General features: G+C 38.4%; 1 protein-coding gene across 2 annotated transcripts; it reads right to left on the reverse strand.

Moving 5' to 3' along the window:
• Positions 1-267: 267 nt before the first annotated feature.
• Positions 268-16,778, reverse strand: FBXO4 (F-box protein 4). 2 transcript variants are annotated; one of them, XM_003925892.4, is made up of 7 exons: positions 15,744-16,776; positions 14,295-14,530; positions 11,945-12,165; positions 7,850-7,925; positions 7,567-7,742; positions 2,229-2,404; positions 268-646 (listed from the first exon to the last, which is right to left on the reverse strand). In XM_003925892.4, the coding sequence occupies exons 1-7, from the start codon at positions 15,930-15,932 to the stop codon at positions 557-559; spliced, it is 1,164 nt and encodes a 387-aa protein (XP_003925941.2). In that variant the 5' UTR covers positions 15,933-16,776; the 3' UTR covers positions 268-556. The 2 variants fall into 2 exon arrangements, with proteins under 2 accessions (XP_003925941.2, XP_010334949.2); XM_010336647.2 differs by lacking the exon at positions 2,229-2,404 and having other exon boundaries at positions 15,744-16,778.
• Positions 16,779-17,003: the final 225 nt, after the last annotated feature.

The raw sequence follows: 17,003 nt of genomic DNA on the forward strand, positions 1-17,003 counted from the left end.
TTTTTCACTAAAGCAGTATTAAATATAAGCTTGTTCTCTACTGTTTCAGAATAAAACAGTATGGCCATAATATTAAATGCAATTCCAGTACCTTTTTCAGTCTTTAAGCAGTGTATTTTTTAAGAATAGATAAAAATTTCTTTTCTGATAACCACTTATGAACCCTTGAAAAGACTGAATGGAAAGCTTAGCAAATTCACTATTACTCACTAAGGCAATCTTTGTACCCAAAAAAATAGAAACTCAAGGAATGAGAGAGGCACGAACTTGTTTTTTCAGGAATTTAATATTTTTTAAAAGACAGAAAATATAAAAATTACCAAAAAAAATTTTTTAGGTTCATTTTGGGGCTAAATACTAGAATTGAAACTCTTTTCTTGTAATTGATTTATGGTAAAGAGTAAAAATAATATAAAAAACACAGCAGTTATAGCTGTCCAAATTAAGTCCCATCTGCAAAAAGGCAGGACAAGATAGGCTGACTGAGCAAATATCCATATCACGACCTTAGTAACAAATTTCAAATGGTTTCAGTTCCCAAAGTCTGAAGGGAGAATCATCTTGCACGCTTAGATTCTACTTCTTCAAGAATCCACTCAATGCCATTCAAAAAACCAGTTAGCGTTTCAGCCTCTATATCCTGGACCTATGAACATATAAGAGAGAATATTGTTAGTAAGAAACTTAATCCAAAATCTTATGAGTAGGAGGGACATTTTTCTGGACACTAAAAAGAGAATAGAACTTAAAAATTCCAATAAACTCAGGATAAGTTGTTCAAGTTTTCTTTTGTAGAGCACTTAGATAAAAATAAGATTATCTCTCTTATAACTACTACCAACATAAGGCTTATTTGCCTTGGAATTCAGCTTTGGAAATGGAAAAAAAACTACCATTTCTGTGACATGCATGCATATATTAGGGGGAAAAATCATCCAAAGGATCTGCTCTGAAGACTAAAACATTTTTTAGTGACCCAGCTAGTCATATGTGTGACATCATATTGCAAAAATGTGTCTGGAAGACTGCCACTCCACCTAATGGTAAAGCTAAAACTCCCACCATTCAGAAGGGTAAACTTTATTAGTAGCTTTCAAACTTCATTCCAAAGAGTCTTTGGAGCTCCAGGGAAGAGATGGAAGGGGAACAAGGAAAATCCTCTCACTTCTGCAAAAGTGTTTCCAACTTTAATTTTTCTTTATCTGTTTAACCAGGGGTTTTCATGTCAGGTTTCGTTTGAAGAAAGGATGCCATAGTTAAAATATATTTTAGGGTTGGGCACGGTGGCTCATGCCTATAATCCCAGCACTTTGGGAAGCCAAGGTGGGCAGACCACTTGAGACCAGGAGTCTGAGTCCAGCCTGGCCAACATGGTAAAACCCCCGTCTCTACTAAAAATACAAAAATTAGCCAGGCACAGTAGCACATGCCTATAATCCCAACTACTTGGGAGGCTGATGCATGAGAATCACTTGAACACAGGAGGCAGAGGTTGCAGTGAGCCAAAATTGTGCCACTGCACTCCAGCCTGGGTGTCAGAGCGAGACTCCGTCTCAAAAACAAAACAAAACAAAACAAAACACATAAATTTTAGAAAGCAATAAACTATAAGATGGAACATATACCTTTGATGGTCCATAAAGCATAATACATTGATGTTGAAGAAAAACATAATAGTGGCATCTAAAAAACAACCTGGCCGGGCGTGGTGGCACACACCTGTAATCCCAGTACTTTGGGACACCAAGGCAGGCAGGCAGATGGCTTGAACCTAGGAATTTGAGATTAGCCTGCAAAACATGGAGAAACCCCATCTCTACAAAAAATTATCTGGGTGTGCTGGCACATACCTGTAGTCCCAAATACCTGGGATGCTGAGGTGGAGGGATTGCCTGAGCCCGAGAGGTTGAGGCTGCAGTGAGCTGTGATGGTGCCACTGCACTCCAGCCTGGGCAACAAAGTGAGACCCAGTCTCAAAAAAATAAAAACAAAAAACAGAAAGAAAAAAAATCCCCAATTGCAATCTCACTTTTTCTATGAGAGAAGAGGCAAATAAGAAACAACTGATCAGCTAACATTTATTACTGCCAATCAAATAGCTCCCATAGATTAAGCTATTAAAATTGACTTAGAATGCCATTTCCTTAAAGAAGATGAATAGAAAAAAAATCAAATAGAAAATAGAGGGCAAAATAAAATTTCTGTCACTAGAGAATAAACGATCTTACCATCCATGGGTGATTTAGAAGATTCAGACGCAGCTCATGGGCCAAATAAAAACAGGGCATTCTTTTAACATCCCCTTGAGAAATACAAGATAAAACCAACAATGGTCTTCCTGAAGACCCAAAAGCTGGATCTGTCATTGCCATAATATGAGAAAATTCATCTTGCCATTTATGTCCTAAGGAATGTAAGCAAAAACCCTTAATTTGCATTACTTTTTATAGTTTTGAAAATAATAAAATAAAAAACTAACAAAGCAAGGGAACAAAAATTTACCAGGATCCAAACATAAATTGAGGGGGAAAAAAATCACAGTACTCTTCAGATGTCTCCATAGTCTAAAAGCAAAAATGCTTGATACAGGTATTTCCTTTCACAAATTCTGTAGATGTCACTACCCTTTCATTCAAAGGGCTTACTTTCAAAATACAGGCACATAGTTGAGTTTAGTTTTTTTATGGAAACCAACAATCCCAGCCTTCTATTGGAGTGTTTAAACTATTTGCATTTTGTGGTAGGCAGAATTTTAAGATAACCTCAGTGTTCCAAACCCTTGCATAATAGTTTTCCCCTGAGTGTCTAAAGAACCTACAAATAAGATGGGGCATCATGCCCATGATCAGGCTTTAAGACACAGTTGACTTTAAGAAAGAGACGTTATCCTCATTGAGCCTGGCCTAATCAGGTGAGCTCTTAGAAGCAGCTCTTCCTGTTGAAAGATTCAATGCAGGGTAGATTCTTCATTGCTGGATTGGAAGATGGAGGGAGTCACATGGCAAGAAATATAGGTGACCTATAGAAGCTGACAGCATCCCCCAGCTGACAGCTAGCAAGAAAACAGGAAGGTCAGTCCTACAACAATAAGGAACTGAATTCAGCCAATAACTTGAATGATCTTGGAAGAAAATTATTTCCCAGAGCCTACAGAAAAGGATGCAACCATACGATACACAAATTTTATCCCATGAGGTCCTATGCAGAGAACTCAATACTACCATGTTCAGACTTCTGACATAAAGAACTGCGAGCTAAAAAATAGATGTTGTTTCAAGCCATTAAATTTGAGGTAATTTGTTAACAGCAACTGAAAATGAATAAACATGAAATGTACTTATCAGCAAGGTGCATTTAAATTGATCCTATGTCTTAGATTTTGGCTTGTCCATATGTTCTTTGTTCCTTCTTCTCTCTTTGCCTTCCTTCTTTTAGACTGAGTTTTTTAATGGTTCCATTTTATATTCACTACTGGCTTATTTAGTTATACCTTCACTATACATTTTTTAGTAGTTGTTCAAGTATTTATAACACACATTTTTAATTTATAACAGTCTACCTTTAAATATTATGCCATTTCACATATAGAAGAAACTTACAATAATATACTTCAACATTCTCTCTTCCATGATACATTCTATTATCATATACTTTTCTTTAAAATGTCCTACATGCATAATATACTATTTGTGTTTTTTTAATTAAAATTAGAAAAAAACCTTTAATATATAGCTAAATTATTACCATCCCAGGAGTCTTCATCTTTTTCAGTAGATACAGATTTCCATGTGTTATCATATTATTCCGCCTGAAGAGCTTCCTTTAAGATTTCTTATAGTGAAGATCTGTTGACAGTTTTCTCAGTGCTGTGGTTCGAATGTGTTTCTCAAAATTCATGTGTTGGACATTTAACCCCCAATGCAACAGTGTTGGGGGAAGGGGTGTCTTTGGGAGTTGTTTAGGTAATAAGGGCTCTACTATCATGAGTAGATTAATATTACCATTAAAAAAGGCATGCAGCCCTATCTTTCCCTCTTCTGTCATGTGAGAATGCAATGTTTGTCTTCCATTTCCCTTTCTGCCTTCTGCTGTGTAGGAAATCAGCAAGAAAGGCACTCACCAGACACCAGAGGCTGGTACCTTAATCTTGGACTTCCTGGTGTCCAGAACTCTGAGAAATAAATTTTTGTTCTTTAAAAATTCACTTATTTATCTGTAATAAAATTATACTAAGTAGTCTTGGGCGAACAGGAATTTAGGTGAAGCCAGCGGTAGAAAAAAATCACAGTACCATTCTGGTGTCTTCATAATCTAAAAACAGAAATGCATTGATATACAGGTTTGGTGTATTCTGTTACAGTGGTGTAAATGAACTAAGACACTGAAATTTTGTTTGTCTAAAAAGGTCTTAACATTGCCTTTATTTTCAAAAAACATTTTTTACTAGATATAGGATTTTTCCCCCTTGCAGTACCATAAAGATTTCTCTTTATTGCTTTCTAGCCTATAGCAATTCTGTCAGGAAATTTGCTGTCATTATTGTCTTGGCCTTCTATATGTATTTTTCATTTTCTCTGACTGCCCTAAAGAAGTTCTCTTTATCACTGATTTTTATCAGTTTGACTATGATGTACCTTGATATATTTTTCTTTATATTTATGCTTGGAGTTCTCTGAGCATCTTCAATCTGTGGTTTGTTGTCTTTCCATAATTTTGGCCATTATCTGTTCAAAAATTCCTTTTCTCCTGTTCTCTCTTCCCTTCATGGTTTGGGACTCCCAGTTATAGATAAGTTAGATCAGGGGTCAGCATACTACATTCTGTGGGTCAATTTTTCTAAATAAATCTTTATTGAAAAACAGTCTGTCCATTCATTTACATATTGTCTCTGCTGCTTTTGTACTGTAATAGCAGAGCTAAGTGATTGTGTAAAACAAAAAACAAAAAACTGTATGGCTTCTAAGCCTACAATATTTACTATCTGTCCCTTTAAGAAAGTTTCTTGAACCCTGAGTTAGATCACTGGATAGATCCCCCCAACGCTTAGACACTCTGTTCCTTGCTGTCTTTTTTTTCTCTTTGTGTTCTAATCTGGATAATTTTGAGTGACTTATCTTCATGTTCAATGATTCTTTCCTTTGCTAATAAGCCCACTGAAAGAACTATTCATCTGTTGTCATATTTTCATATCTTGCATTCTCATTTTACTTTTTCAAAGCAGGTTCCTTTTCTCTGCTGAAAAATCTATCTGTTCACACATATTGCCCACCTTTTCCACTAGATCTCTCGCTCTAATTTTTGTGTGTGGGGCGGGTCTCGCTCTGTCACCCAGGCTGGAATGCAGCGGCATGATCTCAGCTCACTGCGACCTCTACCTCCCAGGCTCAAGCTATTCTCCTGCCTCAGCCTCCCAAGTAGTTGAGACTACAGGCGCATGCCACCATGCCTAGCTAATTTTTCATATTTTTTGGTAGAGGTAGAATTTTGTCATGTTACCCAGTCTGGTCTCAAACTCCTGGGCTCAAGCGATCTGCCTACCTTGGCCTCCCAGAGCCACTGCACCTGACCTGGATCTCTTAATCATAGTTATTTTAATGTCCCTTTCTGAAAATACCAATATCCAGACCATTTCTGGGTCCAGTTCAACTGCTACCTCATCTCATGGCAATGTGTCATTCATTTTGATTTTGTGTGTGAATATCTTATAATTTTTAGATTTAATGTTAAGTGTTTTATGTAGAAAAGCAGTAGAGACAAGTAAAGAGAGTTTATTCTTAAAAACAGGCATCACAATTCTTCAGTTAAGCTATTAATTCAGTATGTTGAGTCAAACTAGTCTGTAGTTGAGCTGGATTTGGCTTTTATTGCTATAGTTAACCTTAACACATAGACTTTAAATTCTTTCAGCAGCATGCTGCTGCTATCTTGTTCTCAGTAAGAGAACTGGAGTGCCAGTGTTTCTTTCTCAGAGTTTCTACTTGTTCCTCAGCTTTCGGCAGATCTTGTAACTGTGCTATGGAGGCTATGGGAGAGGGGCAGGGAGAGCCTCTCCATGCCTTCCCCCCATCCCTGCAGTAGTCTGCTATTGCTCCTTAATTGGTAGGGACATGGAGATTTCTTATCCCAGCCTCAGGCCTTAGGTAGGCCCTGTGCACCTGAGTCTTAGTGGTGGGAGCTTTCTCAGTGTTCCTGCATGACTGCTGAATTCTGCCCTGTATTGGTAGAAAGGTCTCCACTGTAAATTTTCTGCCTCTCCTCCAGAGTCAGCAAACATTTAATTTCTAACAGCGCAAGATCCTTGTTACAAGTAGGATCCCTATTCCTCCCCTACGACAGCTTTTGTTTTTATCTCTCTTGAGACAGCAGCAGTCAACTTTTGTCTGTGGAAAACAGATTTGGCTTCACTGAGAAAAGGATATAGAAAGCAGGAAGATATACCTGTCTCCAAGTAGCAGCTGGTCATCACATGCATGCCTGTACTACCAAGGAGGGCACTCATAGGTCTCCTGCCCTATCACTAACCTTTTACATGAACACCTAGTAGAGGCCAGTGGGAAAAAGCTGATAAGTGGGTATAGTGTCTTTGTGTCTTGTAATGTTTATAAATTTATTTTTTGTCTGCTTGTTTTATAGGATGATATAGGGAGCAGATTGGAAAACTAGATAAAAGTAGAGGCTGTATCTGTTTTCGTTCCCAACTGTAACTGCAACATGCCTGTAGGAACTAAAAAACTACTTGTTAAATGAACTCATCTTTTATTTGGCTTCTAAGTTTTCATTTTATAGATAGCCCTGGAATAACAGAAAGTAATTGCAAAGTATAATGCTTCCATGCCTAACAGATCACAGGGAAAACAAATTCAACAGAAATTCAAACCAGTGTATTAGATAAAGAACTATAATATATATACAGTATATTATATATTTATATTCTAACTATATTTATATTCTACCTTTGTTCACAAAGGATTTGGGAAAGACATTATAATACTGGCTCATGTCCCAATGATATTTTGATTTCACACACAAATAGCATTCTGAATGGCAATTATTCAGACTATATGGACAGTGTTTTCAACTAATCTACTTAACACCCCACCATCACATCTCTCTACTATTTGGATAAAACAAAGGTAAAATTGTTCATAGTTATTTGCATAGATTATCTGAATAAAGCCAGAAGCAGACAAAATGTCAGTATTAAAAAAATGCAGAAGCGTACAACAAAAAAATATTGTATAGCTGTAGTTACAAACTCTGGAATGCATTAGAACTCCCTGGATGCTTTTAAAAAACAGATTCCCAAATCTAGGAATAAAATCCACCAGGGTAGGAATTAGCTTGTTAACATGTTTAACAAGCTCCCTAGGTGATCCTAATGCACACCAAAGCGTTAGAATCCACTATTAATAGCAAGGGACAGAAAATCACATTGATAAAATCAGCCATCATATTCTTAAGAAGCCACAGTAAAAACTAATAAGGTATTTTTTATTTGCTTTGAAAAGAACAATGCAGTGATGCTTAAATATATATATATATATGTATGTATATATGAGTGCTTACTTTTATGAGCTTCACCATTTGCAACATAGATGAACCCATCTACAACTTCACACACTTTCTGAATTTGCGGAATCACACTATACCGGCTTCCTTGTTGATCATCACCTTCATTCTGTCGACTGAACATCTTGTTAACTGCACTTGTATGCTCTTCCCTTGCTCTATCTCTTTCCTTTCTAGAAGAAAATTGTAAAGATAGAATATAAAGACACTAAACAGGATCCACCCCCTAAAATGTTTTAGTTCTGATGTTTCAGTTAAGCTGTCAAGTAGGTAGCCTTACCTGGTAGTTGAATATAAGATCAAAATGTTGAATTTATGTTGGCTGCTCAACTGAAAATTGACTCCTGATCCAATACCTAAGAAAGAAAATCACAGTTATCCAAACAAGTCATTAATAAAAATAGCAAAAGATGAGACTGAAAATTACCCAGTGAAAGCAAAAAGAGCAAAGAAAAAAACTGTATAACAACGTATACATAGATTTGAAATAAAATGAAATGCTTACATTGACGAAAAAGATGCTGTTTGTAATTTTCATTCACATGGTAATAAAAATACAGAGAAAGAAGAAAAAACTGCTAGGCTTATAACAGTCCTTCTTATATCATCACCACTATCATCAACAACTTTATCATCTTATCAGTAACAGCTGCATCATAGCAGCTATTACTATTTATCCTCAAGACTAAGACTCATTTTCACACTTTTATGTTTTTCCATTAGTCTAATAATCCATGTATACATTCAATTCAGTGTCTTTTTCCCCCTATGAAAAGCTGTTTTTAAACTGATGCAGAGCCAGGCGTAGTCGCTCACACCTGTAATCCCAGCAATTTGAGAGGCTGAGATGGGAAGCTTCACTAGAGGCCAGGAGTTCAAGACCAACCTAGGCAACATAGTGAGAACCTCATCTCTCCAAAAAAATACAAAACAATTAGCCAGGCGTGGTGGCGTATGCCTTTTTCCAAGCTACTTGGGAGGCTGAAGTAGGAGGATCACTTGAGCCGGAGAGTTCAAGGCTGCAGTGAGCCATGATCATGCCACTGTACTCCAGCCTGGGCAACAGAGACGTTGTCTCAAAAAATAAATTAATGAGGAATCACCAAAAGCACTTTAGTAAGTTGAGAAAATACTGAAGATACTGAAATTTAGGATTTGACAGAGTCGGATTATAATCCTGAATTTCTCACTTACAGCCATGTATTTGTATCCCTCAGTTTGACACCAAAAAGAAGCAGAAGTAATATATTCCTCTTAGGCTTATTGGGAAGATTAAATAAGATTAAATATAATCATATGTAAAACTCCTAGTAGGGTGACTAGTAAATCACAGGTGCTAAATATTAGCTTCTTACTGCTTTATGTCTATAACAGTGAATCATTAGTTCACTGCTATATATTCTTCTTTCTTAACCTCTTCCCTCCTTGGGCTGTGTTAACACTAAGTGGCTGGTTCTCCTTTTGCCTCCTTTAAAGACCCTTCTGGGTCTCCATGGCTCTATTTCATCCTGCTATATAAATGTTCTTTTAGATCTGTTCAGTTCTCTGCATCCCCATGGCTACACTTTAAACTGTCATCATCACTCACCCAGACGTCTGCAATCACTTCTCACCAGTCTCCTATTATCATTTCTTCTGACAGCAGCTGGAAGAATTTTCTAATAATGATATCTAACTAAGTGTCTTCTCTACCAAGCTATTGCTCTTCAGATGAGGAAACAAAACCTTAATATCTGGCCCCTACTAACCTCATTAGAGACATCTCCAGCCTTTCATAATCTGAAATCCTGCATTATAACCAATTTATTTGTTTAAATAAGCTATGCCATATCATCTCATGTCACCATTCTAAGCAATACATGTTTAGGACTCTTAAGTGCCAAGACTGTAACCATCCCAGGCCATGTGATCCTAGTCCTCCAGCCACCAGTCAGGTACATGTTTCACAGAGACCACAGAATCTAAATTTACCATGTTTCTGATCTTTGTTTTCATCAACTGTACTCCCAGAGATCGTCCTCGCAACACATCTAACTTCAGTCCAAGAGTCCCCATACTGTTCTGCCTTTCTTTGCCAATGATGTAACCCCATATTCTCTCATCTTGCTGAGTGTGAGGCATATATTGACATTTTAAAACAATCACATCAGCTGCTTTCTAGAAAATGGATTGCCATTTTCCATCAAACTTCCCCATTTCTTCAAACTCTTCTTGAAGTGTTCCTTTGACCTAATGGCCCTGCTTGAAACTGGCCTGCTCCTAGGTGAGGCTTTTCCTGAAGTGAACTCTCAAATAGAAAGATGCTTATTTTCTCAACACTTGGGGTAAAGAGGTGGGATTGAAGTTCTCTCAACTCCCAATACCATGTCTAAACCATTACTCACCAAACCTCTAAAAACCTCCTTCTGCTTGAGAAACACATCATTCAGCTGTAGCACTGCTTCCTTCCTTGTCTTTTTATTAATGAATCTCCATTTAATAATCACTTCCCCCAAGCACAAACTGAAGATTTCAGCACCCATCTCCAATCTTCCTCTCATCCTCAAAAACTTCCAGTCCATGTGGACTCCATGTGACTCCCAAATCTCCGTTTCTATCCCAGATCTTACCCTTGTGAGACAGATGCATATAGTAATCCATAAAGTCATTCACCCATTCACCAAATACACAGAGAGTGCCTGCTATGTTCCTGGTACCAGAGATATAGCTAAAAATAAAGTGGACAAAATTCTTACCTTCATGGAGCTTCTGTTCTAGTGGATTTGCTTATAGTAGGTCTCTCTACTTAGATCTTCCATAGAGTTATCAAAAATCAACACATTTCAAATAATAGCTGCCATTCTCCCTCTACAGATCTTACCATTAGCTGCCCCCTTCCAAGTTTCTCTTACTTCTTTCTCCCTTACCTTCGTGAATCCTGTATCATCCAACACAAAACTTAAGTCAGAAACCTGGAGCCATCCTTATTACTGCTAATACAGTCATTCTGTCAATTTTATATCCCTACTATTCATTCTCTTCTCTCATCTTCACTAACAGTGACTTAGAGTTCAGATCCTCTTCATATTTTAATCACAATATTACAGTGGCTTTTTTTTTTTTTTTTTTGAGACAGAGTCTTGCTCCATTGCCAGGTACCAGGCTGGAGTACAGTGGCACAATCTCAGCTCACTGCAACCTCCACCTCCCAGGTTCAAGCAATTCTCCTGCCTCAGCCTCCTGAGTAGCTGGGACATGCACCACCACGCCCAGGTAATTTTTGTATTTTTAGTAGAGACGGGCTTTCACCCTGTTGGCCAGGATGGTCTTGATCTCTTGACCTCATGATCCACCCACCTTGGCCTCCCAAAGTGCTGGGATTACAGGCGTGAGCCACCACACTTGGCCTACAGTGGCTTCTTAATACGTCTCCATATCTTCAGCCCCTTCTAATCAATTCTTCACTCGGGAGCCTGAGTAACCTTTCTAAAATGCAATCTTGATCATTTCAATCCTCTACTTAAAATCCTTCCACAGCTCCCAAATGCTTAAGCATGGTACATATGTGTCTTTTCACATAGCTCTACTCTTTCTAAATACACAGTGATAATTCAAATGTGTCCTCCACATCCAGAGTTTTGTGCTTTTAGAAATGTAGCTCTCCCTGCCTGGAACACCTTTACTGTCTTTTTGTGATGGCCTGCAACTACTCACCCTAGTGACTCATATGAGACATCATCTTCAATATGGAGCCTTCTTTTACCATTACCTTTCTACCCAGGAGCTATATCATAGTCTAATTATCTGTATACTTGTCTATGTCCTCACCTACACCAAGTATCTTGAAGGCAGACACAGATATTGTTCTAAATGTCTGCAACTCCATCATCTATCTCACTATTAGGGGCTGGCTCTCAATAAAGAAGTAAAGCAAAGGCTAAATTTTATTATCACTTATATTTACTATTTATCTTGCCTTGCCAAATACTTATGAGTTGTGGTGTTTTTTCTAATAGAAAGAGGGGAAGGTGAAGATTTAATTCTTTTGAATTCTAATATATATCAAAACACTTTGCACACAGATGCTGAATTGTTTCTTCTGCTTTTTTCAAATATGATAAATATTGTATCCCACTATATAACATCCTGGCAACAAATAATTTACTTTCACATAATTTTAAAGTCTGGATTGCACAAATTTGAGGAATTAAGAAGAAGCTTTCTTATAGTAGGTAAATTAATTCTGTCAGTCCAGCAGAACCTGGTGGGGGTCCCAATAACCAAAATACTGTATTTCATTATAGCAAATAATTAATTAAAAATGAATTTCTTTCTTTTTAACAAGAATGTCAAGCTCAAAGTGTTTGAAATAACTGTAGATTAACATGAAAATTACCATCAATTTGCCTCTGAGGCAAACCAGCTGTTGGGCAAAGTTCCTCCGAAGACATCAAGCTCAACACCAAAGAGGTATTCAGTTCTTCCAAACCTGGTCCAAACATAGCAAATCGTGGTTCATTCTGAATGATCAGGGAGTGTAAAAACGAGGTGACAGCTCCATACATAGGACGGCTGGTTTTTGAAGCTTTTCTTGTATATGGACAGCACATTTTATAGCTGTATAAAATTGTCACAATTAGAACAGTAACACAGACAATAGCCAGTTATTCATTCAACAGTATATAATTTATTGAGTACTTGCTAAACACAAGGGATACAGTGATTATATAGTCCCAATCCTCCAGAAGGACAATGGAGGATAGACACCTTTATAACATGTATGTGGAGTGCTCTGACAGGGAAAAGCACAAGGTGCCATGAGAGTAGGAGTGGCCCAGAAGCTAAGGAAATCTTCCCTAACAAGTGGTTACTGTACTTACTTTCTAATCTTTCATTTAGATTATCTCATGGAAGGACTGAATGGTGAAAATTTACTACATAAATGTTCTCAACTTGAGGAGGTTTACCCCTGCCCCCTGGAACATTTGGCAGTGTTTGAACAACATGTTTACTGTCACAACTGGGGAGGGGAGAAGGAGCAAGTAGAGGCCAAGGATGCTGCTAAACATTAATCCTACAATGTATAGGGCAGGCCCCAGAACAAAGAATTATTTGGCTCAAAATGTCAATAATGCCAAGATTGAGAAACTCAGTGCTGGAAATAAGCTACACACAGATAGTTAGTACAATATCCCTAGAGGTAAACAAACACACCAACCAAAAAATTGCTAACACTACCAATATAACCAAATTTTAAATTTCTTGAGTACTCCTACTAACAGCCTCAAATATGACAGTTCAGTAAGAGTTAAATGAGGGAGGCTCAAATGATCCTTGCAGCAAACCTAGCAAACTAAGAATCATGTAAAACAATTCAGTTTCTTGAAGTGGCTATAAATCTTTAAAGTATCAATTATGCATTTTATCAAAAATTATAAGTTACTCCAATCAAAATAAAACTTAAAGTTCTTCAAATAAATCTAGCTGGTTAATGAAATCACTAACCTAACAAAATATTTTTATTAGAAACCTTGTAATTCATGAAGGGGAAAAAAACAAACAAAAAACAGCTTTGAAGCCAGACAGACTTGGCCAAGCCTCACCACTTTTAGTTATAGGAACCACTTAGAGCCTGAATTTCAGTTTCTTCGTGTGTATTGAGCAACAGCAATAACTCAGGGTTGTAAAAATTAGAAGTAATTTACATGACCATAAATGGTAGTTACTATCACTACTATTCCCTGGGCAAAATCTGACTCCACAGCCTCACATACACTTTATGCAATGATTAGCTATGGGGCAATGCACAAGTATTGCCTAGCAAGCACTTGCTGAGATTATATATAACAGATGACATACCTTTGGATCAAACAGTCTCACAACAATTGACATAGTGACAACTGTATTAGAAGAAGGGAAGGCTCTGAATAACTCAAAATTTGGAAAAAAAAAAAATCCTGTATGTTGCTACTGAGTCTAGCACAACAAAACAACCTTTAAAGAATAAATATTTTTAAATGTTTAAAATAATGCCTTAAATTTGAGTATCTCAGTAAAACAGGCTATATCCAGATCCAATGACATTGCATATCTCTGAGGTAGCATAATAAGGTTCCAATCTGAATGGTCCCTTACAAGCTACATGACTTTAGGCAAATCACATAACCTCCATGAACCTTAATTCCATATCCATGATACAAAGATAATACCTTCTTGTTGCATGAGGATTAAATGAGTAAAACATATAAAGCATTCCTCGTAGAATCCAATACACTGCAGTTGCTCAGTAACATTAATTATCTCATCTACACGATATTAAAAAATGTCAGTGCTTTTGGGTAATATAATCTTATTTCTCAGAGCCTTTAGAATGGTTTTCTTCCCTGCCAAAGAACAGGGATCTCTGATCATTCTTTTTCTGGATATGGAAAAGTATTTACTTATTTAACAAAATGACAATTGTTCTAAAGATCATGAGCATTTTAAGAAGTCTTTTACTTCTTGCTTTCTATACTACCTATAATTATTGAAATATTGGTTAGGTACCACAGGGAAATAATAAAATATTAAAGCTGAAAGGGTCCTATGAAGGAAATAATTTAACTCAATTACCAGTTTTGACAAGAGAACACCTAGTCACCAAATCTATGCAACAAATCAGTAGCAGAGTCAGGACTAACTTGGATACTGACTAGTAATACAGTAAAATTTAATATCTTCTTTTAATTCATAAACTAGATACTTACACTGCCATGTAGTCAAAAAATGCACCATCAGTGATCTCAGATATAGGTTTTTTTAAGATCTCTAGATCTGGAAGAGACTTCCAGTCAACAGAAGACCAAGAAGGAAGATCCCTCACCAGAAAATATCTCCACAGAATTGGATCTCTTACAGTTTCATTCCAATAATGATTTGTACTTCCCAGCTGACACAGATCATGAGGTGAAAGAAAGGACAAAATATATAGCTGTACATCAATCTGAAACAGAAGAAAGCAGCAGGTAAGAAAAAGGAATGAAGAAAATAGTTTTTGGGTGATAAATCTCACAATCAACAAATAAATAACAAAAGATCAACTGACTAGTCAGTATTTTTAATAATTAAATCTACCATTAATAATTAAATCTATTATTTTCCTGCCATCAGCAAAGGATCATAACTGAATATTTTTTTCGTAGTTTTGTTAAAGATTTAATTTCTGAAACACTGAAACATTCCTGAAAAAGCAACCACTGTCTTGCTATTTTTCCAGTAAAATAACCAGTTCCTTCAATTTTTCCTCAGTGATATTTGGATATACCAATTGGTTACATAAATTAGTTAAGAAAATAATTTCTTCTTCAAAGTAAAACTTCTATCAAGTGGACAATTTTCTGATTTTATCATCAGACTAAATTAAAGTGTGTAAATTTGTCATCTTAGTCTTAGTTCCTCTATGGAATATTAAAATGCTGCAAAAAACTTTTGCAAGGAGTAGAAACTTGGAGGCATTCTAAACCTGCAGTCTTCATGTTGGTATACACGTCGGAGGGAGGTGTCAATAGTCCAAATGAGACAAAGAATTGTAATAATTTTCAATAATTTCTGTTGTCTTCATTTACCTATCTACCCCAAAGTTTAACAATAAATTATGTATATAATTCTCGTGGCCTTGAGGTAACTTCAGGCACTTGCAACTTAGTCATTTATTTTCAACTGTGGGGCAGTTTTGTCTCTTAAAATATACAATAACAGCCACAGGCAGAATGTCCTCGGAGAGCGTGAAAACCTTGGCCCTTAGGTGTTTTGATACAATGATTCGGAATCAAAGATGCTGGGAACATGGACGCTGGAATGCTTTCCCAAGTTAACCAGCAAGCTGGGAACGGTCTCATTTCCGTAAACGGATATTCAGGGTGTCACATGTGCCTGTTTTGGGGGTGGAAACCCTGAAGGCAGTCGGGCTGGTCACCCCAGGGGCCCGGTTTAGGTGCTTCCCTGAGATGTTTGGGCCGCCTGTGGAGCACCGGGGTCAACGCCAAGACGCTGCTGGTCAACTGTAGCTTCTCAGTGACTACACTGCCAGGAATGGGCTGCACGGACCGGGCCCAGGCCGGGGCGCAGGAGTTCCCCAGACCCCGGGGGGATCCCACGGCTGTCCCTCCGGCCCGGGCCGGCCCCACGGTCCTCCGCGGCCTGCGGCCGACGCTCACCGGCAGCCGCGTCAGGGTGCTGGCCGCCTCATCCACCTCCTCCCGCGAGGCTGTCCTCGCCACCCTCTCCTTGCTCACTGACTGCCAGAGGGTCCTCCAGCCGCTGAGGATGGCCGCCTCCAGGCGGCCCCAGTCGCTGAAGGGCGGCGGCGGGGAGCTAGATCCGCTGCGCGGCTCGCTTCCTGCCATGGCTTGCCGGTAGCTCGGGTGACGCGTCGCAGAGCCACGCCGAGCGCGTCCGCCTCCTGCGCGGGTCCGCCGCCCGCCGCCCTAGCCATCGGGCGTTCCGCCTCTCGCCTCCCCCGGGAGTGCGCCTCTAGGGCAGGGTTAGGCCCGCGAGCGGGGGAGCCCAGTGTGTGTGGTTCAGAGCCGAGTACCAAGCTCCCGTCAACAGTGACTTCCTCGGTAACTTGTGGCCTCAACCTCAGCCGCGCTAACCGCAGAGCCCCTCTGCAACCTACGGCCCGCTGACTTCCTGACTTCGTTCAAGATACTCTCTCTGGGATCATTTCCACTATGCCAGGTCCGAGGCGACTCCGCTGGTTCGACAGCTCTCTTGCCACTGTCTTGGGCTGAATAACCACCTGTTTCCTGTTCAGCACTACACACTACGTGTGGGGTTTTGTGTGTGTTGTTTCCTCAATCACCAATTCACCATTTATTTTCTTGCGTTATCAGCAAAAACAGACTAGAGAGGCAGTCAGGAGGCCAATTATGAAGAACCTTATGCCAAAATGAGAAGTCTGGACCCACTATGCGAAAATAGAAGCATATTTAAAATTTGCTTAACCTATGTATCTCATAAAAGGGCAGCAAAAAAAAAAAATCACTAGGAGAACCCTGATGTGGTGGTGCTGAAATCCCACTAGTGCATTTTTTAATTCTCAAAACAGATGTCCATTCTACTTACTTTGAGCTTACTTTAAAAGGGCTGTAAGAAAGTATGCCAGAGAACATATTACAAGTTATCTGTTGTATAACTGGGTATGCATACATTCAAAAAGTAAATCTCTTAAGATCTAAATGTCAACAGAATCCAACAAAGCCTGATAACTAAGGCTCTGTAACATACAACTTTGCTTCATTATTATTATCATTATTATTTTGCATGCTGTTGTTAGGTGCCAATAACCAATAAAATTACAGCCTCAGTTCTGAGAGGCAATCTGGACAAGAACCACGAATGGCATTTCTCATCACCTTCTAGGACATGATTTACTTTGATGGCAAAAAAGAACTAGAGCCAGGAAAAAAAAATCA

The sequence above is a fragment of the Saimiri boliviensis genome, chromosome 1 (genome assembly GCF_048565385.1).
Source record: "Saimiri boliviensis isolate mSaiBol1 chromosome 1, mSaiBol1.pri, whole genome shotgun sequence".
NCBI lineage: Eukaryota > Metazoa > Chordata > Mammalia > Primates > Cebidae > Saimiri > Saimiri boliviensis.

Bases quoted from the DNA above. Each gene is read 5' to 3' on its own strand.
- FBXO4 (XM_003925892.4), bottom strand. From the start codon at position 15,932: ATGGCAGGAAGCGAGCCGCGCAGCGGATCTAGCTCCCCGCCGCCGCCC. The intron at 7,926-11,944 runs GTAATTTTCATG...TTTCTTTCTTAG, and splicing joins GCCTCAGAGGCAAATTGATG to GTATTGGATCAGGAGTCAAT. The intron at 7,743-7,849 runs GTAAGGCTACCT...ATTTTCTTCTAG, and splicing joins ATCTTATATTCAACTACCAG to AAAGGAAAGAGATAGAGCAA.